This window comes from Acipenser ruthenus, chromosome 6 (assembly GCF_902713425.1).
Source record: "Acipenser ruthenus chromosome 6, fAciRut3.2 maternal haplotype, whole genome shotgun sequence".
NCBI classification, from domain to species: domain Eukaryota; kingdom Metazoa; phylum Chordata; class Actinopteri; order Acipenseriformes; family Acipenseridae; genus Acipenser; species Acipenser ruthenus.
The window spans coordinates 12170291-12197731 of record NC_081194.1 but is presented as its reverse complement, the minus strand read 5'-3'; the positions used below and the strand labels follow the sequence as shown (position 1 = coordinate 12197731).

The 27441-nt window shown below is 37.5% G+C and overlaps 1 protein-coding gene across 2 annotated transcripts in view; it reads right to left on the bottom strand.

Annotated features, from left to right (window-relative positions):
- Positions 1–27441, bottom strand: part of khdrbs2 (KH domain containing, RNA binding, signal transduction associated 2) — a 119412-nt gene that overhangs the window by 40777 nt on the left and 51194 nt on the right. Inside the window, exon 4 of one of the 2 annotated variants that reach the window (XM_059025016.1) lies at positions 7158–7304. The exons of the other annotated variant lie outside the window; for it this stretch is intronic. Within the exon in view, the coding sequence (XP_058880999.1) occupies positions 7158–7304 (147 nt within the window). The remainder of the gene's footprint in view (positions 1–7157; positions 7305–27441) is intronic. 2 annotated transcript variants of the gene reach the window in all.

The following is a 27441-nucleotide window of genomic DNA, read 5'->3' as shown; positions in this document are numbered from 1 at the left end:
TGAGAGTACATGTTTATGAAATATTCAATTGTAGATGGCCTATCCTTCAACATTTAGTAAATACGTAGCCTGTCACACCTTGGTTACTGTGAGTGATAGGATCAAGCAGTATTCAGTTAACAACTAGAATTTACATTTTATCTTTCAAGGTTAAATCAAACTATTATGATCACTTTTAGACAGCTGTAGAGGGTAAACCTTCTCTTTAATTCTTTTGACTCCTCTGCAATTTTATTTAACACAGCTCTTGTCTAAAATTAGTTCATTCTTGATGATCTATCTGACAATTAATTTCTAAAGGGCACAGAACAAAACAGAACAGAAAACATACAAATCCCACTGATACATATGTGTTTCTGTGGCAAATATTGATTACCATAGTGTGGCAAGATGGCTTTGTGGAGACGACAGGCCAGGAAGTAGATAGACAACAGTGCTGGGATATAATTTAATAATAAATAAAAAGATTTAACAAAACACAAACACTGAACAAAACAAATGGCACGTTGGCCAAAACAAACAGACAAATAAACAGTGGATGAACCCAAACAAGTATAATGTCCCCACACGAGTAGCAATTCTTATTCATTTGGCTTTTAATTATTTCTCCTCTCTCTCTCTCCCGTTCTCCACTGCGAACACCCAACCCTATATGCGTGAAACACTGACTCTTTTATGCAGCTGTACCGAGACTCGATTGCTAATCAATCATTCAATTGAATCGCAGCAGTCTGCACGTGAACTACTTTGTGCACTCCCTGTGCCCAAATACTAATACACATTTTATCTGCACGTAAAATAATTGTGCAATCCCTGTGCCTAAATATAAATATACATTTGAAATCACTCATGCTACATTATTCTCTGTGCACCAATACATACACAAAAAACACAAAAATACGCACAGGGGCGGGGCAACCTGCCACACATGGTAACACCCTCAATGTTGTATAAACACCACCCCCACTTTAGGCCTTTCAGTTGGTGAATAGACATTCCAAACACCCACTTTTTAGAATTCTCAGAAAACAGGTGCTTTCAATCACCCTTCTTCCTGGCAGGCAGCACTGGCAGTACTGCCATTTCTGCCTTCCAAATGAGGCCATAATGCAGATGCTTGTGAATTTATTATTATCATAATTAACAATACAGCTAACTTTATATTGTTTTAATCATCATTTGGCTCTTTCTTCAATTGCTCATGGATTACTTGCATATATATATATATATATATATATATATATATATATATATATATATATATATATATATATATATATACATACAGCTCTGGAAAAAATTAAGAGACCACTGCAAAATTATCAGTTTCTCTGGTTTTACTATTTATAGGTATGTGTTTGGGTAAAATGAACATTTTTGTTTTATTCTATAAACTACTGACAACATTTCTCCCAAATTCCAAATAAAAATATTGTCATTTAGAGCATTTATTTGCAGAAAATGACAACTGGTCAAAATAACAAAAAAGATGCAGTGTTGTCAGACCTTGAATAATGCAAAGAAAATAAGTTAATATTCATTTTCAAACAACACAATTCATTTTCTTCCAGGACAACCTTGTACTTGGCTTGATTCATGCGTCCTTCACAAAGACAAATCTGCCCGATTGCAGCCTTGCTGAAGCACCCCCAGATGAGTCCAATTTTCAGCTTTGCCCAACACCTGGTCGTCTAATGGTTAGACGGAGACCTGAAGAGGCCTACAAGCCACAGTGTCTCGCACCCACTGTGAAATGTGGTGGAGGATCGGTGATGATCTGGGGGTGCTTCAGCAAGGCTGGAATCGGGCAGCTTTGGCATGAATCAAGCCAAGTACAAGGTTGTCCTGGAAGAAAACTTGCTTCCTTCTGCTCTGACAATGTTCCCCAACTATGAGGATTGGTTTTTCCAGCAGGACAATGCTCCATGCCACACAGCCAGGTCAATCAAGGTGTGGATGGAGGACCACCAGATCAAGACAGTGTCATGGCCAGCCCAATCTCCAGACCTGAACCCCATTGAAAACCTCTGGAATGTGATCAAGAGGAAGATGAATGGTCACAAGCCATCAAACAAAGCCGAGCTGCTTGAATTTTTGCGCCAGGAGTGGCATAAAGTCACCCAACATCAATGTGAAAGACTGGTGGAGAGCATGCCAAGACGCATGAAAGCTGTGCTTGAAAATCAGGGTTATTCCACCAAATATTGATTTCTGAACTCTTCCTAAGTTAAAACATTAGTATTGTGTTGTTTGAAAATTAATATGAACTTATTTTCTTTGCATTATTCGAGGTCTGACAACACTGCATCTTTTTTGTTATTTTGACCAGTTGTCATTTTCTGCAAATAAATGCTCTAAATGACAATATTTTTATTTGGAATTTGGGAGAAATGTTGTCAGTAGTTTATAGAATAAAACAAAAATGTTCATTTTACCCAAACACATACCTATAAATAGTAAAACCAGAGAAACTGATAATTTTGCAGTGGTCTCTTAATTTTTTCCAGAGCTGTATATAAAAATTAGAAAATACATTTTGAAAACCCATATTAAGAATATCTACACTCTTTGACGGGACAGTGAACACCACTTCAGCTTCGTTTTATCAGTGTGGGCTTCCCTTTTAATTATTTTGACGCTTGACATGTAAATGATTTGAATATTCTTCACAATGGAAATTATTTCTGATGACATCTTTCAAGCTGAAATACAGGTTGCATATTGTGAAAACAACAATAATAACATACTGAATTCCGACCAAATATCAAGTAGCTACAAGGTCTATAAATATTGCAGTAAGTTCGGTCACCTCTGATAAAATGGTATGTTGTGTTTCCTTACGGCACATAATACATTTCTGTAGGTTAATGGAGATGATAGAAATGTTACTGAGATCATTACATTGAATACTGGTGCTATTGCTCTGGCTGCGCAAGCCAATTATGACATACAAATAAGCCAGAGAGAGATGAATAAATCTAATCTGGACAAAGACTGCAGACAGCTCTGTGCATCAGCCTTTGCCTTCAGTAATTCATTTCTAAACAGGGTAAAGATCCAAGTTCACAAAATGCCCTTTACATAAGACACAGGAGCGAAGTAAACAGGACTGGTAGAACTTGATTCAAGGGATGGTACTGAGGGCTCAGATAACATGTGGAGTGACAGGGATGGCTCAATTGCGGTCCATTTTGGAGAAGAGGTCAAAATAGTGTGCAACACTAAGGAAGATATGTAATAATTGTAGCTGATGTTTTTCAGGTAATATAACATTTCTAGCACTATAGGGTGTGAAAAGGCCTAAGCAAAAGTCACTAGGTTATGGTTGTAGGTTGTGGTATATTTGAGATAGTGAAGCACCTAAGGCAAATCAAAATAGACCAAAATGGGCCAGTATCCACTAAGGAACTTGAAGTAACGTACAGTCCAATTGAAAGCTATGAGGGTCAAGGTTTGTTTTAGGGTTCGGTTTGGCGTGTTGAATCGGTATATCAGAATTAGTTAATACTGAACCTCTGAGTCACACTAGCATCTACATACTGCACCAGAAAGCAGACAGAGGATGTTGATTGGTAAGTTTTCCTTTCTGTTATTTTCTCCTTGCTGAAGAATATGAGTGAAAAGAAGGCAGATATTGTCATATTTAAAAGAACACACTTTTAAAATGTAAAAAAAAAAAAACATATTGCAACAGGAACAGGACCGCTTCAGGAATTTTACACCAAACAAGATGCACAACCTTAAGTGCTCTAGACATATCTTGTTTTATGGACATCTGGGATAATGGTGGCAATTCATGCTTAAAATAACAAAGATATTGATCATTGGCTCTTACGTGCTAGATGTTATTTGTTATCCTCTATTAACCTCATGTTTATCCTTGTGGCATCTTTTTTTAGTAAGCATCAGCAAAGTTGACAATATTAACCACTTGCTCTTTCTGTAATGACACTCCGCTCTGAGCATAGTAGCTGCTTCTGATAATGAAAATTAAGTAACATCTGCTAGTTTTCTTGCTGACTATTCTCATGATGCCTCGTGGCAGTTGCATGTGTCATGCTTTGTTTTTGTAAGTGTATGCAGCTGGTGTTTAACAAAAAGACTAATAAAAAAAGAAGTCCGTAAACTTATTTACATCTTAGTGTTTTTACCTGGCTGCTTGATAACCAGAGCTGTTTGCTGTCATGTCCATAAGAACACTTTGAGTTCTGATACAGTCACATGTGTTTTTTTTTTTTAATAAGCCACTGTTTTTCATGGTTTTCCCCTTATTAAAGCATTTGTTTAGATTGATAAGGGATTTTTCATAACATAACTGTTTAGCTATTTGCTGACAAAAGTGTATAATTAGAGAAAACCTACTGCTGAAAGTCAGAATCAGAACAATCAGATTCAATAAGACACAGAAGAGTCTGTAGCGCTTGTGGGAGGATTGCTCTACTTGCAAGGCATCCTTTTTTTGGACAGATGATACAGTAGTTAAACTGCTGCATGTGCCTCAGGCACATATTCAAAAGTGCTGCTCTGTCACATCCAGACATCATGGATAAACTTGAACTCCATTTCAATGCTTTGCTATTTACCAGTGAGAGCCAAGAGGAAAATATCATTTTACTTCCCTAGTGGAAAATACCACCAACTCGATACTGCTGACATTGCATGCCATTTTCCAAAATATATCATTCTCTCCTAGACTACAGGAGGTTAGTAGAGGAGACACAAGAATAAACACTTGGAAACGTCCATATAGCACAGCTACCCAAGGGACCAGAGAGCTTGGAGAGAGCCCCCATTAATATTAACATGGTTGGCAATCCAGACTAAAGCTGTGCTAATATTAATTAACTGCTCTAGGCCTAAAGACTTATTACATTGGAAACTTTCCTACACTTGTTAATTAAAAAACAAATTAGCTGCAACACTAACATCAAATAGTGAAACAGTGTAACCATATACCATATTGAGTACTGTGTTACTGTTTGTAATATGTATGTTATCTTATGTATATATGTTGCAGCTAAAGTCTGAAGTTAGATACTTTGTGTTAACTAGGTTATTTGAACATTATCTAAGGCCATAAGCTTATAGACTATTAAAGTTAGCTTGCTAGGTTTTTGGTGAAAATGTTCTTTGCAAATACTACTGAAGACAGGAGAATATTTACTTTTATGATAACAATAAATGAAAATATAAAACGTCTTTAGACTTAACAACTTAAGAGTACATCGCTGGATATTGATCATGGCTATTCATATTTTAGATACACCAGCCTATCAGAAAATAAAGCTTACTCTAATCACAGTGGAAATGCTTAAATCTAAAGTTAATGCTCCGACCTACCAAGTTTACTTTTTATACAGTATAGTGGCCTTGTCTTGGAGAATATAAGTATAGAAAAGAATTACAGGGGTTTGATATTCAAGAACACAATGATATCGTATTTAGGAAATTGTGCTTTAACAAAAGAACATAAGAACATAAGAGAGGAGGCCATTCGGCCCATCTTGCTGGTTTGGTTGTTAGTAGCTTATTGATCCCAGGATCTCATCAAGCAGCTTCTTAAAGGATCCCAGGGTGTCAGCTTCAACAACATTACTGGGGAGTTGGTTCCAGATTCCCACGATTCTCTGTGTAAAAAAGTGCCTCCATTTCTGTTCTGAATGCCCCTTTATCTAATCTCCATTTGTGACCCCTGGTCCTTGTTTCTTTTTTCAGGTCGAAAAAGTCCCCTGGGTCTACATTGTCAATACATTTTAGAATTTGGAATGCTTGAATCAGATCACCGCGCAGTCTTCTTTGTTCAAGACTGAATAGATTCAATTCTTTTAGCCTGTCTGCATATGACATGCCTTTTAAACCCGGAATCATTCTGGTCGCTATTCTTTGCACTCTTTCTACAGCAGCAATATCCTTTTTGTAGCGAGGTGACCAGAACTGAACACAGTATTCTAGATGAGGTCTTACTAATGCATTGTAAAGTTTTAACATTACTTCCCTTGATTTAAATTCAACACTTTTCACTATATATCCAAGCATCTTGTTGGCCTTTTTTATAGCTTCCCCACATTGTCCAGATGAAGACATTTCTGAGTCAACATAAACTCCTAGGTCTTTTTTATAGATTCCTTCTTCAATTTCAGTATCTCCCATATGGTATTTATAATGCAAATTTTTATTGCCTGCATGCAGTACCTTACACTTTTCTCTATTAAATGTAATTTGCCTTGTGTCTGCCCAGTTCTGAATACTGTCTAGATCATTTTGGATGACCTTTGCTGCTGCATCAGTGTTTGCCACTCCTCCTATTTTTGTGTCGTCTGCAAATTTAACAAGTTTGCTTACTATACGAGAATCAAAGTCATTAATGTAGATTAGGAATAGCAGAGCACCTAATACTGATCCCTGTGGTACTCCACTAGTTACCTTGCTCCATTTTGAGTTTTCTCCTCTAATCAGTATTTTTTGTTTTCTACATGTTAACCACTCCCTAATGCATGTGCATGCATTTCTTGAATCCCTACTGCGTTCAGTTAATCTTTTATGCAGGACTTTTGTCAAAAGCTTTCTGGAAATCTAAATAAACCATGTCATATGCTTTGCAATTATCCATTGTCGATGTTGCATCCTCAAAAAAATCAAGCAGGTTAGTTAGGCATGATCTCCCTTTCCTAAAACCATGCTGACTGTCTCCCAGGATACTGTTACCATATAGGTACAGTCTACAGGACTACTGGTGCGGGATTTAACCATAGTGATTATTTTACATTTTTCTATCACTCAACACATACCACTATTTGACATATGACCTGAAATCTGGCATAAATGTAAATTAAATACCAAGGACACTTCATACACATATGTCTGCCACTTCTCACAGCCAGGGCCATAGTTCATTATTCATTTGCAATTCAGTATTTTTTTCTTCTTTGGTATGCTTCTTTGTATCCTTTAGAATTAAACTCATAAAAACATGTGTAGAAAATAATATCCAAACACCACACTAAAAGATACACCACCCAAAATGACTCACATTCTTTCATTTACATCATAACATTAATGAGACATGTGAGAAACAGTTTAATATACGTTTAGTTTGTGTCCCCCTTTGGTGTCACATTTATCTTAAGAATTATAGTGGAAGAAATAGATTCACTTACTGGAACTAAGAATTTTTTTATCTCCTCCAAGGCATGACTCATTCGAGAATAGGCTTCTCCAGGTGGAGCGAATACTTCAATTAACACATGCAGATCATTGCTCAAGTGGGCATACTTTGCTTCTCCACTTTTTCTAAGCGCTTCCTCCTGTGAACAAAAATATTTTAATACGTTTGAAATTAGCACACACACAAGGATTTAATTAACTAAATAAAATAAGCTTTCCAATCAGAATGCTCATTGGATTAGGTGGAAGTTCTTTTTTTACTTCCTGTTGTAAGAATAATTAAAAAAACTGATGAACATCAATCAGTGCGTTTCATGCATTCCCATGAAGTTCTATTGTTTCAAAACCTTAACTTGTGTAGGGCTGGACACAGCTCGATGTTGGAGAAATAGCAATATCTGTTTTTCTTTGCTCAATATCCATACTGGTTAATTACAATTCCAAATGGATTTGCCAACATCTTGCTTATAATTACAGGTGCCTTTTGAAGAAGTATTGTCCCACTTCCTTCTCATAATAACTGTCCTAAACTGCCCGATTACCCAAGGTCATTGTCGACTCTTCTTCATAATGCCAATAATTACAACCTATTGAGCATCTTCTTGCTCCAGCTACCCTTTTAATCCTAGCCTTGATTATTAAATATGCAAATCACTTCAACAGTGAGAGTTGACACTGACCTAAGATCACTCCTTCGAGGTGGTACCCTGTACTGTATATGGAAATTAGACGTCTACCATGTGATTAGTTAATAGTGATTACTGATACTTAACTATTTGTCCAAGTACCAGAAATGTTTGCTCCCGTATGTTTCTACCAAGCACAATCAGTAAATGCAGAAGACCCTTTTTTACAGTAATTTCTGTAATCTATGTAATTTCATTTGATGAGCTATTCTTTTTTATTCACTTGTACTAAATACACTAAATTGCAATCAACCATAACACCTTGCATTCTCAATAGTTTGATTAAAAGGGGATAAAATCAGTTTTTATATATATATGACAGGTTTAAAAGTGAGTAAACAGTATTACGGAATAGTGACTTGAAATGCAACATAATTTGACTTAAAGATATTATATTACCACTACAGTACTGTTACTGTAGAAAAAACAATATCAACCTTGTTTTGTTGTCAATTGTTTACTTAGCAATCCTTTTACATGAAAAAAGTATTGGTGGGCAACGATATAAAAATGTTCTATCGATATTGTGCATGCATTTCGATATCAATAATATCGAAGTTTTCTAATCACACAATTGCAATATCATATATATATATATATATATATATATATATATATATATATATATATATATATAGATACACACACACACACACACACACACACTGATGTACAAAAGAAACACAACACTCAGTTTTAATAGATTTAACACTAGAACCGCTAAGATTTCGGACTACAACCGCCGCACCCACAAAACGTGCGGCTCCATTTTAAAACGGCTTCGATATAGAAATGAAAAACAAACAATCGGATACAACTTAATACTTTTATTTATGAACATCATACATAGCATTTTCAGAGCAGAAACACCGTATTTACATTGAAAATTAAACTTTTTTCTTATTTTTTTCAAAAAGAGCACATATACATAAACATGAAAAAGCTGGTGGTCTCCTGTGGATGGTACCAGGAGAAAAAGCTGATCATGACAAGACCTCAACATTGTTGAAGTCGTGCAATTGTAATCTAGCACTGTGTGGTCTTACATTGTCCTGCTGGAAAATCGACACTTCCAGATTGGCTTGCAGGAACAGAAAAACTGTTGCCTAAAGGACTTCGTCAATTTATTGCTGAGCAATAAGGCTGCCCTCAATCTGCACCAAAGGCGTTCTTGTGTTAAAGGAGATTCCTCCCCACATCATCACACTTCCACCGCCCCACCGGGTGGCTTGAACAACGCTACAGTCAGCATAATGCTCACCACGATGTCTCCACACACGTTGTCTTCCATCAGGTCTGTCAAGGGCAAAACGGCATTCATTGGTGAATAAAACACTCCACCACTCTCTCTGCCGCCACCTCAGATGTTTTCTGGCCCACACAAGATGAGAATTTAGTCTCTCCGCTGTCAACATGTTACCCCTGAACGGCCTCTGAGCATGCAAATCATTGTCATGCAGACAGCAGTGTGGCGTAGTGGTTAGGGCTCTGGACTCTTGACCGGAGGGTTGTGGGTTCAATCCCTGGTAGGGGACACTGCTGCTGTACCCTTGAGCAAGGTACTTTACCTAAATTGCGCCAGTAAAAACCCAACTGTATAAATGGGTAATTGTATATAAAAATAATGTGATATCTTGTAACAATTGTAAGTCGCCCTGGATAAGGGCGTCTGCTAAGAAATAAATAATAATAATAATAATAATAATAATAAGCAGACAGTGAGCTACAGTCATTCTGCTGAAGCGCTGGTTATTTCTTCCTGGAATTTCTTGTGCTGTAGCCACTGCAGTCTGAAAACGATGACCGGTGTGGTGACCCTCTGCCTTTCAGGATGTGGCCTGTCCCTCACAGAGACGATTTCCTGGTTTCTCTGGACTAGTCTGCTGATTGTTGAAGCAGAACATCTCATTCTCCTGGCAACTTCTCTCACAGACAGGCCGCCTTCAATCGTGCCGATAGCAACCAGGTGATCTTCATTACTCAAGCGGGGCATGGTCATATCTTTCACTGTTCTTGCGTTAATTAAAATCATGTTTTTTCAAATGGCTATTTATACAGATTCTTAATCAACTCATTTTAACTCAAATCAAATACCAAACACTGAGCGCCTGGCATTTATGAAATCACATGACTTGAGGTCAGTATTTTGTTATCCCAAGGAACAATACTACTCAAACAATAAACAAACCTATCTGTTCACTATTTAAAATGTAAATAACATTATGCATGTGCCCAATGAACTACTGATGTAAAATATATACTGTTGCGTTTTCATTGTGAATCAGTATATATCTGTATATATATTTTATATCTGTATATATATTTTATATGTGTGTATATATATATATATATATATGAGTAACAAAGCCCTTTTGCACCCTTTTAAAGCAGGCCCAGACACAGAACAGTACTTTTTCATAGCACTTTCATGCACTTATTATATACAATATTAATGAAACAAAACAAAACAAAAACAAAAGTCTATCTCCACTTGGAGATCGAGACTAAACACAGCTTTTCTTAATTAAAGGGATTGGGATGGCTAAGCCGTTTACCGGTCACATGCATTTACTTAAGGTATAAACACACAATACCTTTTTTGTTCGACACACAATACTCCTTGGCTGAACACACACTATTAGCTCCCTGACAGTCCTCTCTTTAATGGAGCTTCAAGATCTCCTTTTATTCTCTGTGGCTGCTCCCAATCAACACCAATTATCTTATCTGGGAACAGCCACATTATCACATGTATTTGGCAGGGCTAGGGATTAACCCCATCCCTGCCAACCACCACCAAAACACACAACACCAACATTTTCACTTTATTTACAGGCACTGCTCCGCCCTGCCACAATAATATATATATATATATATATATATATATATATATATATATATATATATATATATATATATAGATAGATAGATAGATAGATAGATACAGTCAAACCTGTATTAAGAGACCACTCAAGGGACAGGTTTATAGTGATCTCTTAACACAGGAGGGCCCATAACTTATGAATGTTCTATTTCTCTCTGGCATGCTTTCCTGTAATTATGTATGTCTTACGCACACTGTAAAAGCCAGAAGATGTAATATGAACAAAAGGAAGTATGTCATTTAATAACATTCTTTTAGATAATGCATTTACAAAACAAATTATTTTGTGAAAGTAATAAATGCTTGCCTGACTCAGGTCACACAAAATGTTTTAAATCCTTTGCACATTTCAATGCCTGTGTCTGCCTTTCAGGTACGTGTTGATTCATTGCCTCCTGAAACCAACGCTAGCATAAGCATAAGATCTTTTTCGATTACCGTGCACATTGTTTTCATACTCTTATAAGTATGGCTTGAATTTTTCTGTGTTTATTTTCCTTTTAACAGTTTGCCTTTAAGTCTTAAGCCGCTACATCCTAATTATGAGAACATTCTGTTAAATTAGAGGGAAAGAACAACACAACAGGAAACAGACACATTGGAAGCTACCTATAGTTCCCAGGCAAGTGCGAGAACGAAGTAGCATCTGGGTGAAGTATTTAATGTCATTGCTTGCTCTTGTGTTCGAATAATGAAGAAGGTGATACAGAATCAGCAAGTCAATCGGGACATCAAGGTAAAAAGAAGCGACTTTGTTTAGTAATTAACAGTTTAATTAAGATATTGAATCGACTCAAAACACGTTCACATGAACAAAAATAAAAACCGAAAATGTTAAGCCCTAGTTCTTTCTGTTTCAAAATGCTGTATCTGCGTGTTTCTAGTTCCAAATTTTTCAGCACTATTTTTGGCACTGTCTTTACAAGTTTAATAACTTTAATTCTGTCATCTAGGGAGGACCTTTTGTTTCTCCATGTTTTCTCTCTTCCTTTACAAGAGAGAGCTAGGCTGAAGATGGCTTCTTATTCGCCTGTTTCTTATTCGCTTGTTTCTTATCCACCATTTCTTATTCAGACTTTGATCTGCTCCAATTGAATGATTGGCTTTGTATGTAAGGGATTAAATCACGTTGGGCTGAACATGTCTCTGTGGACATTTATAGAGGGGCAGCTCCTAAACAATATTAATTTATTTTTTGCTCAGCCCAACACTGATTTCAGGGTCAAAACAGCTGGCACACATGGCACACATGCCAATGTATGTATTATAATAACAGTGACAATGTATTTAAGGGGTTAAATCACGTTGGGCATCTAATTTCTCTGTGGATATTTATAGAGGGGCAATATACATTTATTTGGTGACATAGAGGGGTTACCCCTCTGTGAGAATCAACTTTGCAATCTGTGGCCCAGAGCGATTTAACCCCCAAAATACCCCAGTTACTTATTCAATTTGCATCAATTGGATAACATGCCAACTCGCTATCTGTGCCATGTTTGTCAGCTGCTTTGACCCTGAAATCAGTGCTGGGCTGAGCAAAAAATAAATTAATATTGTTTAGGAGCTGCCCCTCTATAAATATCCACATAGACATGTTCAGCCCAAAGTGATTTAACCCCTTAAATACAAAGCCAATCATTCAGTTTGGAGAAGATCAAAGTCTGAATAAGAAACAGTGAATAAGAAACAAGGGAATAATTAACAGATGAATAAGAACTTCAGCCTCGTATTGTTTTATTGATTACGGATAGAAGGCCGCTAGAATGGTTACTGTATTCCTTTGCATTTAGGACGTACCATTTAAAACCATATTTTTCTTATAACAATAGCTATGTGTAAGGGTGCTTAATACAGGGTTGAGTCCGTTCCTGGTAGAGAACTGTGGTCACTGGTTGCCTTAGACAGGTGGTCACTTAATACAGTTAAATAAAAGGTCAAATTGAGAGGAATTTAAAGTGGTCACTCAGACCAGGTGGTCGCATGAGCAGGTTTGACTGTGTGTATATATATATATATATATATATATATATATATATATATATATACACACTGTATATATATATATATATATATATTATATATATACACACACTGTATATATATATATATATATATATATATATATATATATATATATATATATATATATATATATATATACATGTTAACAGATATTTACATATGAAATGCAATAACTTACTTCAACTTAATGATGCTTTGCATCATAATATCCATGGAGAAAAACAAGGTCTTGTTATCTTTTACGATTCCATTATCATCTACCTCAAAAATGAAATATTTGGGGTTCACAGACTTTGGGGGTTGTTAATTTTCTAGCCATTCTGGAAGTAATTGAAACTTAAGCTGCTCTTTGTATAAATGCTGACTTACGACACCTCTAAAAGTATGGTGTCATCCCAAATTTTGCATTATTTTGAGATGTTTTGATCAGGGATTCGAAACGGACCCGGAACAGGAAGAATAAACGAAAAAAAAAAATCATGGAACAGAAACAAAAAACGAAACAAAATTAATGTATTACGTTCTGGAACAAAAACGATATTCAAGATTTTGTTTATCGGTTAATAACGTTTTTGTTTTTTTTGTTCCCTTTCAGCCTGTTCTCTCTGTCTCTTTCCATTGTTTTCAAACATACAAGAATTTGAAAAAAGCGCTCTTCCCATGGTCTTGCACCTCAGTGGTCAACGACAAAGCATTACATCACAGCCAGCTAATGTAATTCAACAGTACATTTAGCTTGCTTTTTCGGAGCAGCCGGCGAATCAAATAGCACTATATTTGCCTTCAGTTCAGGCCACGTTACGTGATCAGTCTTCTATTCGTTCAGAATAAACAGGTACTGTTATTAACTTATTATTAAGTTATGTACACAGAAGACAAGATGTAAAAGTATGTCTGGCAAGTGAAGCACTTTGTTAATAATCAGAGGTTTGCTAGTCATATTCCTGGACCTACAATTTGCTATTTTTTAGCTGTTAGGTTGTGTTCATTTTCATTTTGTAACGTAATTACGTTGCATTCGATCATAAATTACTAATACATAGATAGTTTTTCAATACTGTACTTTTTTTTAAGTTGTGCATTTTAATTTAAGAATACCAATATTTCAATACTATCAAAAAGCTGTGTCTTTGAAATTATTATCTTTGGAATTATATTGATTACTGTTGTTTTACTATTGATCTAATATAACTCTTGTCCATGAGAGGTTGGAAAGTAGACGGTCCAGAGCCATGAGTGGTTTATGAATGTGTGCTCTACCATGATTTTCAAGTATCAGGGCCTCTATATAGTAGTAGGTTGGAGGATATAAGCCTGGTTAAGACATGGTTTAACTGCAGGTGGGATGAATTCATAATTATCCAAATTGCCTGCTTTAGTCTATCAGTGTCTTATGCTTATTCCTTTTGCTGCTGTGCATTTGTACTATTTTTATATCTGATTGCCTTCAATAATAGTACTAATATAGAATAATAAAAAGTATTACGGTAATCAAAACCACCTCTTTAATCCTTGAAAGAGGCCTGAAAGACAGGACTAATTATTAAACAAAAGCATATTTTCCTTAGAGACAAGACATTTGAAGGTTTCAAACATGTTAAAAAAAAACAAAACAAATGTCACTCAGTTAAGCTGCCTTGTTTTCACCTGCCACCTATTAAAACATTGTATTTAATAGATCAACATTTGGGAGATTACAGCAAGAAATGGTCTTGTACGAGGCCACTAGTAAATGTAATGTGATGTCCCTCCTTGCATCTGTTTATTTGAACTGCATTAATCTCTGCAATTGAAGGACATCTTCAAACACTAGTTAGCAGAATAAAACTACCCCCTTGTGCTCCCATTGTTAATTCTACGTTAACAATAGGGTTGACTATGAAAAACAAAGGCAAATCACACTCTACATTCTTCACTGCAGTATATGGCAACAATACTTTTTTAAGTGATGGGCACCAATATCGATATTTTGATATGATATTAATATTGTTCGATATCGATAATAATTTCCATATCGTGATCTTGTGGGATTTTAGTACAAACGCACTCTAATCAAGATTTATATTAGATAATATATATAAGAGTTATATTAGATCAATAGTAAAACAACAGTAATCAATATAACTCCAAAGATAATAATTTCAAAGACACAGCTTTTTGATAGATATCTTAAGGATAACCAGAAAGCTTAAAGTCTACATCAAAAGCAACGTATCAGTTGAGGTGTAGAAAGAAACAGCTATCACAAAGCCCAGTCAGGCAAGAGACCATCAATATTTCTTGACAGATAACAGTAGTGAAGGAAGTTGTAACAGGGTGAAGGAAGATGGATGGTGGAAAAACTGGCCTCCCGACAGATGGAGGTGCTAGGCTGACCCGCGCGTTAGTGGACACTGGGTGCGGCCAAATATTAATTTGACTCACGCTCTTGGGGGGCAAGATCAGGCAGCCCCAACAGCTGGTGGCAATCTCTTTGCTTCACAGAAATACCAGGTCTTATCCAACCACTAAAATTAGGATGACTGTGCGTCATTGTACCGCTGACATAATTGTCACGGTCATGGAAAGGTTACTGTACTCCATAATAATTACTTTTTCTGGGGCATTTTACTTGGTTAGGTCAGTGAGTGGAACTGCTATAGAAACAGTCCAGAATGAACTGTGTATAATAACTCACTAGTCCCAACACTGACCTAACCTTTTAGCAGTACAAAGGGGATGCAGCTATGTGAGTACAGCCCCTTTGCTGACGCTGACAAGCTGGAGTGCTGCTTGTTTGTTTTGTGTTGTGTTTTGGCAGGGGAGACCACGGGAGCTGAAGCTACTGAGCCAGCACTACCACCCAGAGCACCTGCACTGTCACAGCACTGCAAACGTATTACAGCACCACGGAGCACAGGCTCCTGCACCCTAGATGTGTATTTATTGTTTATTGTTTTATTACTGTTTGGGACTGCAAAATCCACCGTTGGATTCCCCAATACCATTGATGGTTAAGGGGATAATTTGTAAATAAAAACAAGACTCTGTTGTGGACACTGATTCATTCCTGCACCACTCATATCCTGACACGTGGTGTCTTCGTGGGATCTTGTAGACGGGAGGATGGACCCCAATATGCCGTGCTGCTGGAAGCCCTGGACCAGTGGAGGAACGTGGAGGAGAGCAGGAGAGAAGCCAGGGAAGCACAGCAGCAGGAAGAGATGGCACAGTAGTATGCCACCCTCATTAAGATAATGGGGCAGCTGTGTGTGCCTGGCCCACTAGGGGACCTGACGGCAGTGATGTCGGAGGTACCATTGTTGGTACCCCACAAACCAAAATAAAAGAAAATGCCATTGGAGGATGATCTTGAGGCCTATCTCATCACATTTGAGCGGGTGGAGATGGTGGTGAGATGACCTCGGGAATGGTGGTGCCCCCTGCTTGATCGGGGAAGCACAGGTGGCCTACCGAGCCATGGCGGATGAAGCCACCTTGGATTACGACCTGGGCAAGCAGGCAATCCTCCAATGCCACACCGTCACCGAACAGATGTATCGCACCATCTCGAAGACCAGCTGACCCAGTGGCTCTGCACAATGTGGTGGTTGAACTGCTGGCCATTGAGCAGTTCAACCATGTGGTGGGAGCAGAGACAGGCCTGGGTCAGCTGCCACAACCCCACCACGGTGGAACAGGCCATCTTCCTGGCGGAGGCGTTCGAGGACTCCCTGACTTCAGCACCGTCCGCCTCTCCCTCCTCCCCACCCAGGGCCCCTCCTCCAGTCCCGAAGACCCCTCCCCAAAGGGCACCCATCACCCCCATTCCCCCTAGCTAAGTTTTACAGACTGCGGTAGTATCATCTTGGATGAATGAATTCAATGGCCTATCGGTTTTAGACACCATTTTCAAAATGCCTACTGCAAAGGTAATTGTATGCAATTAATTGGTTGTGAGCTGAGGTCAGAACCAGTGTTCAGTTGTCATCTTGTGCCCTGCTCCTAACCACAAGCCAAGTCATTCCAAATTGTTGTTCCAGCATTTTGTGAAGGCTATTTATTCATTCATTATTTTTTTATGTTATGGTAAAGTTCTTGTAATAATAGAAAAAAAGACATACAAACAGACATTTGAATTATTAAAATATCAACCACCTAGTCCCTAACAGTATATTTGTGAATATTGTGACAGCAATAAATAGAACAGCATTTCACTTTGACTAGAGTATGTTTTGACTAGACATTATCGTTTATATTTTATTTTGCCTAAATTTATCCTTTTATTCTCAACTGTGGCCAGGACCACACGTCTTGAAAATGTGTCTCTTAATAAATAATTTGCTGAAATATTTTTAACAAACCTGATTCTTAGAACTTATGTCATTACTTGTCGTTTTAGAAAAAAGCTAACCCGAGTGTCACTCTCCTCCACTGACAAGGTAGCAGTATTTGAATGACACGTTACTTCTATTGTGGTGAGTAGGTAAATCTTGATTCTTGTAATCTTTTGAAAACAAGTGTTATTTTTAGGTTGCACTTTGATGGCTGTAATTTTTCTTTCTGGGATCTAAATCAAAAATAGACAAAGAATTCCCTCAGGTAACCCAGCAGGAGGCAGGTCTCTCTGAAATGGAAAAATGAGAGAACAACAAAACACAGAACATACACTTTATCAGAGGTAAAACTGTTTATAATTGTAAAAGTGCATCACTATGAATATTACATTGTGATACTGGATTTTTAACATCAAATCAGCTTGTGTTTGGATTTGCTCTAAAGGGAAATTAGAGAAGCTAAGTCTGATATTTAATTAGGGGCAACACTTCCACATGGCATCTTGGTGCATTATGTTATGTGAAGGCTGGCTTTGTATATTCCCCATGAGTGCAACTGTTTTTGTATTATCTAAAAGGTGCCATAATTTGAGGTTACAAACTCACAATAATATAATACAACAGATTTATCATTAGTGTTATTGAGAAACCACAAATTACATGAGACATGCATAACCATGCCAAGATTATGCTCAAGCTATACAGCTGTATTGATTTTGCAAAGATAGAGAGATAGCAGACACAAGTGTTCTACAATCAATCTGAAAATCTAGAAGCTAATCAGGCTTCTAAATGGGAAGAAATGTATTCCTGATAGATAGGAAGATACTGTGTTTCAGATGACTGGTTTCAGTTCTGAGTTCAGGTTTAACAACTGCTATCTAGGTCTTTAGCCTTAATCTCTGTTCACAACTCATTTACACTGATTTAGTACTATGAATGTTACTTCTGTGTAATTATTTAGTATTCCTGAAATATGTTTTCTTGTAATAATCAAGAAGATTATCAAGTATCTCATTTGTAGGCAGCACAGCTGATGTAGGCAGCACAATGATCAGTTCTTTCTGCATCCATCATTACCATAGATTTACATTGTACTAAAGAAGAAAAGCAGTTTTAAAATTAGACACCATGCATACAGTAACTGCAAAATCTGCAGTTAAATTCAGCTCAAGTTTTTTCCACTATTTTTCATTGTACCATTATTATGTTGTGGCAGTGTACTGTAGGTTACTATTGAACAGTGTGTGAGGGTGGTGAATGGCTATTTTAATATACTTAATCCTCATGCAGCATAGGTAAAATGCTCAGATAGGGTCAGAACACAAAATAAGGTAAGTTGCACAATAAGTTATAAGATCAATATTGTAATGTTTGCTAACTATATGTCACTCATTTACATGATGGGTTAAAAAAAAGTCCTGAGAATGAGAAACATTGCTTTTCTATTTCCACTGCTGACATGGCATCCTCCAAATGTTCAGTCCAGTCTAATAGATATTGTGACAGAAATACAATGAGTTCTGGTGATAAATCTTCCTCCCGACCTGTGAGGGCGCTAAAGAACGGGAGGAGAAGTATCTGGAAGGGCTGGCCTGACAGTTCGTTTCCGGGACCGGAAAGTGGGTCAGCCTGGAAGGAAGCGAGACTCTGTTGTAAGACCGTATTGATTTGACAGGTAAACAAGGGGCAGCTGCAAGTAATAAGGCAGCTGCAACCGTTTACCTAGATATCATGCGGGATTACATATAGGGGCCAGGGTAACGCTGTTCTTTTCCTTCGTTTGGGTTAAGCCAAGGACCGAGAAGGACGTAATCCCTGTATTACTCTGCAAAGAGTTGTGTGTGTGTGGGTTTGTGTTTGTTCGTCTCTGTAAACTAACTGTCTGTGTCTTTTGAAATCACTAGACAGCTAAACGCACATCCGGAGCTGTCGCCTTGGGCCAGCACAAGCCGGATCACCACTTCACGAACTGTCACGGAATAAAGTATATTCACGCACCACCATCACGACTGCACGCACCCGAGACGGGTGACCGTGTTTTTGTTTCCTTTATCAGGACTGCAACCTGTGTTCTTCAGCCCCGAGCTTTACACATCGTTGTGTATTGCCGGGGCTTATTATTTATGGTCACTAGACCAGGACGGAAAATAAAAGCTTATTTTCTGGATTACAGTTGTCTGCCCGTCATTCCTGCACCGCGTCACTGCTACACCTGTTCCCCCTACCACCCACTTTGCCACAGATATATATATATATATATATATATATATATATATATATATATATATATATATATATATATATATATATATATTTGTTTTGCTCCTTCCTGTAAAAACAACCCTTAGGTATTGCATTGGCCTACACTGTCCTCACGGGTCCAGAACACTAGGATCGGTAATGTTTTGCTTGTGAGTTGGTGGTGTTTTGAAAATCAGTCCCAGTGAGCGCATCAGCCTTCAGGGAAGATTGTTAAGGCGCAAGGATGACTGTATCTCTCTGATATTTCCCTAGGTACAGTTGCTTGCTTTCTTACTTGATCTTACTGCTTATGAAGCAGTCTGTAAAACGGTATTCTTAAAGGTATGATTACAGTGATTATGTTGTTGTAATGACATGGTAAAAACGAAATAACTACCAATCGTTCATGCTCTAACAGGCTAGCTTCTGATGGCATAAGTGTTTGAGTGCAATACACACACACAGAGTCTGCACCAAGATGTTACCATGTAATTACATCAGGTAACAAGCTGTTATTCACAATTACATAGCAGTTTTCCATGCCATGTACATTAAAAGAAAAAAAGGAGGTGGGGGTGAGCACCAAATAGAGGTACAGTATAATATTTGTATTGTTGTGGATTGCCTGCAACGTGCATATCACGTGTGGAAATACGTTTGTAAGACTACAGAGGTACTGTAAGAAATGCTGCCGAGAGCACTTGAAGGAGCTAATTAAAAGATTACTGTTTTTACTCTCCTGTTACATATTACATATTAACAAAGCATTTATTCCAGTGCTAATTTTCAAAATCTGTATGGGTGGTCAAATCCACCCCTTATCACTGCAGTAAATTCATTATTAGGAAGACAATCACTGACAGATAGTAGTAATAAAAGGGACCTTGATAACAACACATTTCAAATACAATAGCCAAGCTACACTGTGCAAATATACAAACCCAGTCACCAGTGCTTTGTTAAAAAGGATTAACATAAGTTTGTTTCAATAATACTTTATAACAGCAATAGCAATTAAAAGAAATACTTTTATCATGGAATAAGAATATTGTATATTAATCTGTACCACATTTTTTAGATAAGTCTGTACCAGAACAAATACAAAATCTGCATATGTCTGTTATATTCGATCCCATGTCTAACAGCAGATCCAAATACAGTCATCCTTTAAATAAATATAATAGGTCCCTCTCTAGTATTTGTATTTTACATATTTTTACAAACATCTAACAGTACGTGCGTCTTGGTATATTTATGTTGTAAAAAAAAAAAAAAAATGGTAAAGAGGGTCTTATTTTACTTATTTAAAGAATGTCAGTATTTAGATCTGCCGTCATTTAGATCAATTGAATGTACCCAGTCATGTACACTGTCAAAGTTGGAAGAAGAGTTTGTAGAAAGTTGAAAAGATTCCACTGTGTACAACAGAGATGTACAGATTGTCCTTCAGGTCTGGATTTATAGGTATCTGTGTCGGGGTGAATGAACGCTGCCACGGTAAAGCTCTGTACCCCAGACAATGGAAGATATGTGCAACAACTGCCAAGAAGAGGAACAATGGTTTACTGGCGGCCATGTTTGTGAGGGGTAATTCAGATACAATTCCTCACGTCCAGTCCCTTGTTTGTTAGGTGGCCTGGCAGTGCTTGATTGATTGGTTCACCTAAGGCGTGGGGTTTTGATGGATGAATCTGAACTTGAAGAAGCACCGTGGAAGAGTGGTGTGTTAAATACACTGTTCTTTTGCTCTGCTTTTTGTTTTGCCACAAGATACGAGACTTTAGTTGCTGGATGTCTCCTGAAATGTACATATGAAGAGTTTACTGTTTGACTTTTTTTTGTTTTGTTATTTATTATACAAGCTGTTCTGTGCTTCCTGCTCCTCCAGTCGCTCTGATGTTTGTAAACATTAATAAAAGGTTTTTTTTTTTTTTTTCAAACGTGTTTGGACATTCTTTTTTTATTTTTTTTTTACAGACCTACATTGGTGACGGTAATACCGCTTGTCACCCTCCCACAGTTTCATTAAAAATGAACAGATTAAGTCCTGGAAGGAAGTTAAACAGACTAAAAAATGCCATCAGCCTTAAAAATAAACGAGTGTGCTTTTTGCTGTTTAATTATTAAGTTGCAACAATATTATCTGCAATTATTATTTAGCCATTTAGCAGATGCTTTTATCCAAAGCAATTGGTGAACTATGCATCAGTAACTGCTGCAGTCACTTACAATAGGACCTCGGTTTTACGTCTCATCTGAAGGACGGAGCACAAGGAGGTTAAGTGACTTGCTCAGGATCACACACAGTGAGTCAGTGGCTGGAACTGAACTGGCAACCTCCTGGTAATAATCCCCTTTCTTTAATCACTGGACAACCAAGCCTCCTACTAGGGGTTAGAAAATCCCTAAGTGCTGCTACAAAAGCAAGAAGGATCTATTTCTGTAACACATCAGAAGAACTATCAGAGTGGGACTGACACTGCTGTTAGACATGGGATTTTGGAAAAATCCATTAACTTCCAAGAGTAATCTGGATTATTTAGCCGCAAAGTGAACAGGAACTTTCATCTTACAGTTCTACAAGTGCCTGGCTTCCACTGAGGCAGTTCACTAACGCAGTGCTAGCTGACAATAGGATCGTAATTTTATCCAGGTGTACTGTGGGACTCGCAGTTATACCTGCCACTACTGGGGCCAACTGGCCTTCTTTGTACAGATGCTGATCCTGCCCAGAGTCTGATAAAGTAAGGATGATCTCTTGGGATCCTGAGCAAGGAGGATGAAATGCTTCAGCAGAGAATAAGATATGTGTAGTGTATCAAGCACTTAAAAGCACCAACTACAACACAGTAATTGAGCAAATACGTAATGAAAGTTATTAAAAATGGTGCTGTGGTTCCCTGCTTTCAGCACAGATATTGGTTGCTCATTCTTTTTCAGATGTATGTGGTTGTATACAGTATGTTTATAGCATTTTCAAAAGCCTGATATCTTGAACTATGAAGTGGGTATTTTTGTAACCTTCCACGTATAGGACACCTCCTAAGAGAACACTTCGGCTTAGTGAACAACCTTGTGGTGAAACTGAATTTTCCCCATTGTAAATGCTCTGCCTAATGGAAGAGGAACTTTGCTTAAAAGAACACCTTTTTGGCACTGATAGCGATTAATTGCTAACCACTTCAAAACTGTTTTGTAACCTGATAACTCATCATCATCAAACTCAAATTCAAATGGTTTATTCAATCTTTTTAAAACTGACTTGTCAAGCGAGAGTAATCTGGAGCTGCTGCTGCATTTTTTAATGTGTGTACTGTGTAGGGGGGGTGCTGTGTTAAAATTAATTCTCGTATTCATAATTACTGTTAGAACCGCTGCTGCATTTTTACCGTACGTAGGGGTGCTTTGTTCATTTAGTTTGTCAGTTATTTTATTAACATTAGTTTGTCAGTTAGTTTATTAACATGCCTATTGTCATGACATAAATAATAAGTACATTTGTATTCATTGAGTCATATCGTGATTGACCTTGGAATATTGTGTCCATTGGTCAACTCTGTCTTAGAGAACACTTCAACTAAAAGAACACTTCGCTTGCCTCCCGATGGGTGTTCCCTTAGCCAGCAATGACTATTTATACAAAGAAACAAATATGCCGTGTGTGAGTAGAAATGCTCATTCTGCCTGAGTCAGAACCTCTCCCTTGACTGTTCTCACGCCGAATGTACAAGACAACACTGTGCTCTATTTAATAAGTAAATAAATAAAAGTTTGCATAGGGCTGGGCATTACGGGACACATTTTCGTCATCTAAATCTTTTTTTTTTGGTTTTATATTAAAGAGCTGAATCAATACTGTAGTTCCAAGTGGGAACTAAAATGAGAAACTGCTGTGTTCTCTGAGACAGGTTATTTTACAAAAAGTTGGACAGGGAAGTAAGGTAAGAGAACAATATACTGTGGAATTGATATATCCTTTAGAAATATCTAATACAACAAGTGTTGAGACTTCCTGCCGATGCCAAGCTTGATCTAAGGAAGGTAATTCTCCAAAACCACCTTTACATTTAAAGATTTCTTTTATATACAGCATTGTTATATAAATGCTCAAAGAGTGCTGTGGTTATATCCCTCATGGCTGTAAATTGCCGCTGTTGAGCAATCATTGCAGTAGATACAAAGTGGTTGTGTATTCTACGATACTAGAATACACTACCACTCACAAGCATTTTCTTTTTAATTATATGTTTTTTGCAAGAAGACTTCTCTCCGATAGCAGGGTAGCGGCAGGAAAGAGACTCAGAGACTTATGAACTGCAGTAAAAAACGCTGGATGCGCACTTTAACACTAGCACTGCAATAGCCGCTTTTTGAACGGCTTTTGCAATTAATTTAAATATCTCTGTGTATGTGAATATCTTGTGTATGTCTGTTCTTAAGTGTTACTAAATATTTGAATTAAATACCCATATGGTGTTTCAGCTGCAGAATTGTAAAAATGAATAAGTTATACTCACTTGCTTCTTCAACCGCCAGACCTGCAGTTTAGGCGGCATATTGAAATCAATACAATATAGCCGACAGTTTAGTCTGGGCTTTGTAATAAAATCAAAGTCATTATTGTAATCCTGTTGAGTGCTTGAAACACTGATGAAAGTCATTCTACACTTAATATATTATTATTATTTACACTAAATTTCTCAGGCGGAATGACTGTGCCACCCTGAGTGTGACAGTGCAAAAAGAAAAAAAAAATTGCGTAGTCTAAGCTCTCTGCAGAGATCAGCGACCATCGAGACTAATGCTAAACGAAAGCCAGAGACTGTTGCATTTTACAAAACAACGAAGTACGGTGTGGATATACTGGATCAAATGGCACGGCTGTATTCTGTCAAAGTTGGTACTCGCAGGTGGCCTGTGGCTGTTTTTTATAATGTTTTGGACCTGGCAGTCATCAACGCTTTGGTTTTGTACAAGGAGTGCACCAGCAACACAATCACTCGGAGGGACTTCATTTTGCAGCTAGCCCTGGAGCTAGGGCAGAAACATGTTGATCAGAGACACGAAAGTCGGCTGGCAAATGCCCCTCAACCTTCAGCCAGCACTGCGCCCACTGTCACATGGAATAAAAGACAATGCCAGGTTGCTAAATGCAATAAAAACAGAACTTTTGATGTCTGCGTCCGTTGTGAAAAGGCAGTCTGTGGCAAATGCACTGGTACAGTTGAAAAGCGTGTTTTCTGCATAGTTTGTACTTAGAAAGCTATAATAGAACTCTGAACAGACAAACAATGCCTTTGAACTCTGTTTCACTCAAAGCGGTTTCACGTTGCAGAAGTTATGTTATATTTTTGTTTTATGCTATTTTTATAACTAGTTATTTATGTTTTATAATTTTATATGTGCATACAACTTTCTACACCTGTTTACACAGAAGTTTATTGCGTAAAGTTTATTTTATTACAGTTTCTCATGTTTATGTATATGTGCTCTTTTTGAAAAAAAATAAGAAAAAAATACACTGTAAATACAGTGTTTCTGCTCTGAAAATGGTTTCAAATGGAGCCGCACATTTCGCGGGTGCGTCGGTTGTCTGTAGTCCGAAATCTCGACGGCTCTAGTGTTAAGAAACAAAATAACACAAATAACAAAAACAAGGGCACAAGCACCAAAATAAACGTTTAACAAAACACAACAACCTTGTGGTGAAACTGAATTTTCCCCATTGTAAATGCTCTGCCTAATGGAAGAGGAACTTTGCTTAAAAGAACACCTTTTTGGCACTGATAGCGATTAATTGCTAACCACTTCAAAACTGTTTTGTAACCTGATAACTCATCATCATCAAACTCAAATTCAAATGGTTTATTCAATCTTTTTAAAACTGACTTGTCAAGCGAGAGTAATCTGGAGCTGCTGCTGCATTTTTTAATGTGTGTACTGTGTAGGGGGGGTGCTGTGTTAAAATTAATTCTCGTATTCATAATTACTGTTAGAACCGCTGCTGCATTTTTACCGTACGTAGGGGTGCTTTGTTCATTTAGTTTGTCAGTTATTTTATTAACATTAGTTTGTCAGTTAGTTTATTAACATGCCTATTGTCATGACATAAATAATAAGTACATTTGTATTCATTGAGTCATATCGTGATTGACCTTGGAATATTGTGTCCATTGGTCAACTCTGTCTTAGAGAACACTTCAACTAAAAGAACACTTCGCTTGCCTCCCGATGGGTGTTCCCTTAGCCAGCGATGACTATTTATACAAAGAAACAAATATGCCGTGTGTGAGTAGAAATGCTCATTCTGCCTGAGTCAGAACCTCTCCCTTGACTGTTCTCACGCCGAATGTACAAGACAACACTGTGCTCTATTTAATAAGTAAATAAATAAAAGTTTGCATAGGGCTGGGCATTACGGGACACATTTTCGTCATCTAAATCTTTTTTTTTTGGTTTTATATTAAAGAGCTGAATCAATACTGTAGTTCCAAGTGGGAACTAAAATGAGAAACTGCTGTGTTCTCTGAGACAGGTTATTTTACAAAAAGTTGGACAGGGAAGTAAGGTAAGAGAACAATATACTGTGGAATTGATATATCCTTTAGAAATATCTAATACAACAAGTGTTGAGACTTCCTGCCGATGCCAAGCTTGATCTAAGGAAGGTAATTCTCCAAAACCACCTTTACATTTAAAGATTTCTTTTATATACAGCATTGTTATATAAATGCTCAAAGAGTGCTGTGGTTATATCCCTCATGGCTGTAAATTGCCGCTGTTGAGCAATCATTGCAGTAGATACAAAGTGGTTGTGTATTCTACGATACTAGAATACACTACCACTCACAAGCATTTTCTTTTTAATTATATGTTTTTTGCAAGAAGACTTCTCTCCGATAGCAGGGTAGCGGCAGGAAAGAGACTCAGAGACTCATGAACTGCAGTAAAAAACGCTGGATGCGCACTTTAACACTAGCACTGCAATAGCCGCTTTTTGAACGGCTTTTGCAATTAATTTAAATATCTCTGTGTATGTGAATATCTTGTGTATGTCTGTTCTTAAGTGTTACTAAATATTTGAATTAAATACCCATATGGTGTTTCAGCTGCAGAATTGTAAAAATGAATAAGTTATACTCACTTGCTTCTTCAACCGCCAGACCTGCAGTTTAGGCGGCATATTGAAATCAATACAATATAGCCGACAGTTTAGTCTGGGCTTTGTAATAAAATCAAAGTCATTATTGTAATCCTGTTGAGTGCTTGAAACACTGATGAAAGTCATTCTACACTTAATATATTATTATTATTTACACTAAATTTCTCAGGCGGAATGACTGTGCCACCCTGAGTGTGACAGTGCAAAAAGAAAAAAAAAATTGCGTAGTCTAAGCTCTCTGCAGAGATCAGCGACCATCGAGACTAATGCTAAACGAAAGCCAGAGACTGTTGCATTTTACAAAACAACGAAGTACGGTGTGGATATACTGGATCAAATGGCACGGCTGTATTCTGTCAAAGTTGGTACTCGCAGGTGGCCTGTGGCTGTTTTTTATAATGTTTTGGACCTGGCAGTCATCAACGCTTTGGTTTTGTACAAGGAGTGCACCGGCAACACAATCACTCGGAGGGACTTCATTTTGCAGCTAGCCCTGGAGCTAGGGCAGAAACATGTTGATCAGAGACACGAAAGTCGGCTGGCAAATGCCCCTCAACCTTCAGCCAGCACTGCGCCCACTGTCACATGGAATAAAAGACAATGCCAGGTTGCTAAATGCAATAAAAACAGAACTTTTGATGTCTGCGTCCGTTGTGAAAAGGCAGTCTGTGGCAAATGCACTGGTACAGTTGAAAAGCGTGTTTTCTGCATAGTTTGTACTTAGAAAGCTATAATAGAACTCTGAACAGACAAACAATGCCTTTGAACTCTGTTTCACTCAAAGCGGTTTCACGTTGCAGAAGTTATGTTATATTTTTGTTTTATGCTATTTTTATAACTAGTTATTTAGGTTTTATAATTTTATATGTGCACACAACTTTCTACACCTGTTTACACAGAAGTTTATTGCGTAAAGTTTATTTTATTACAGTTTCTCATGTTTATGTATATGTGCTCTTT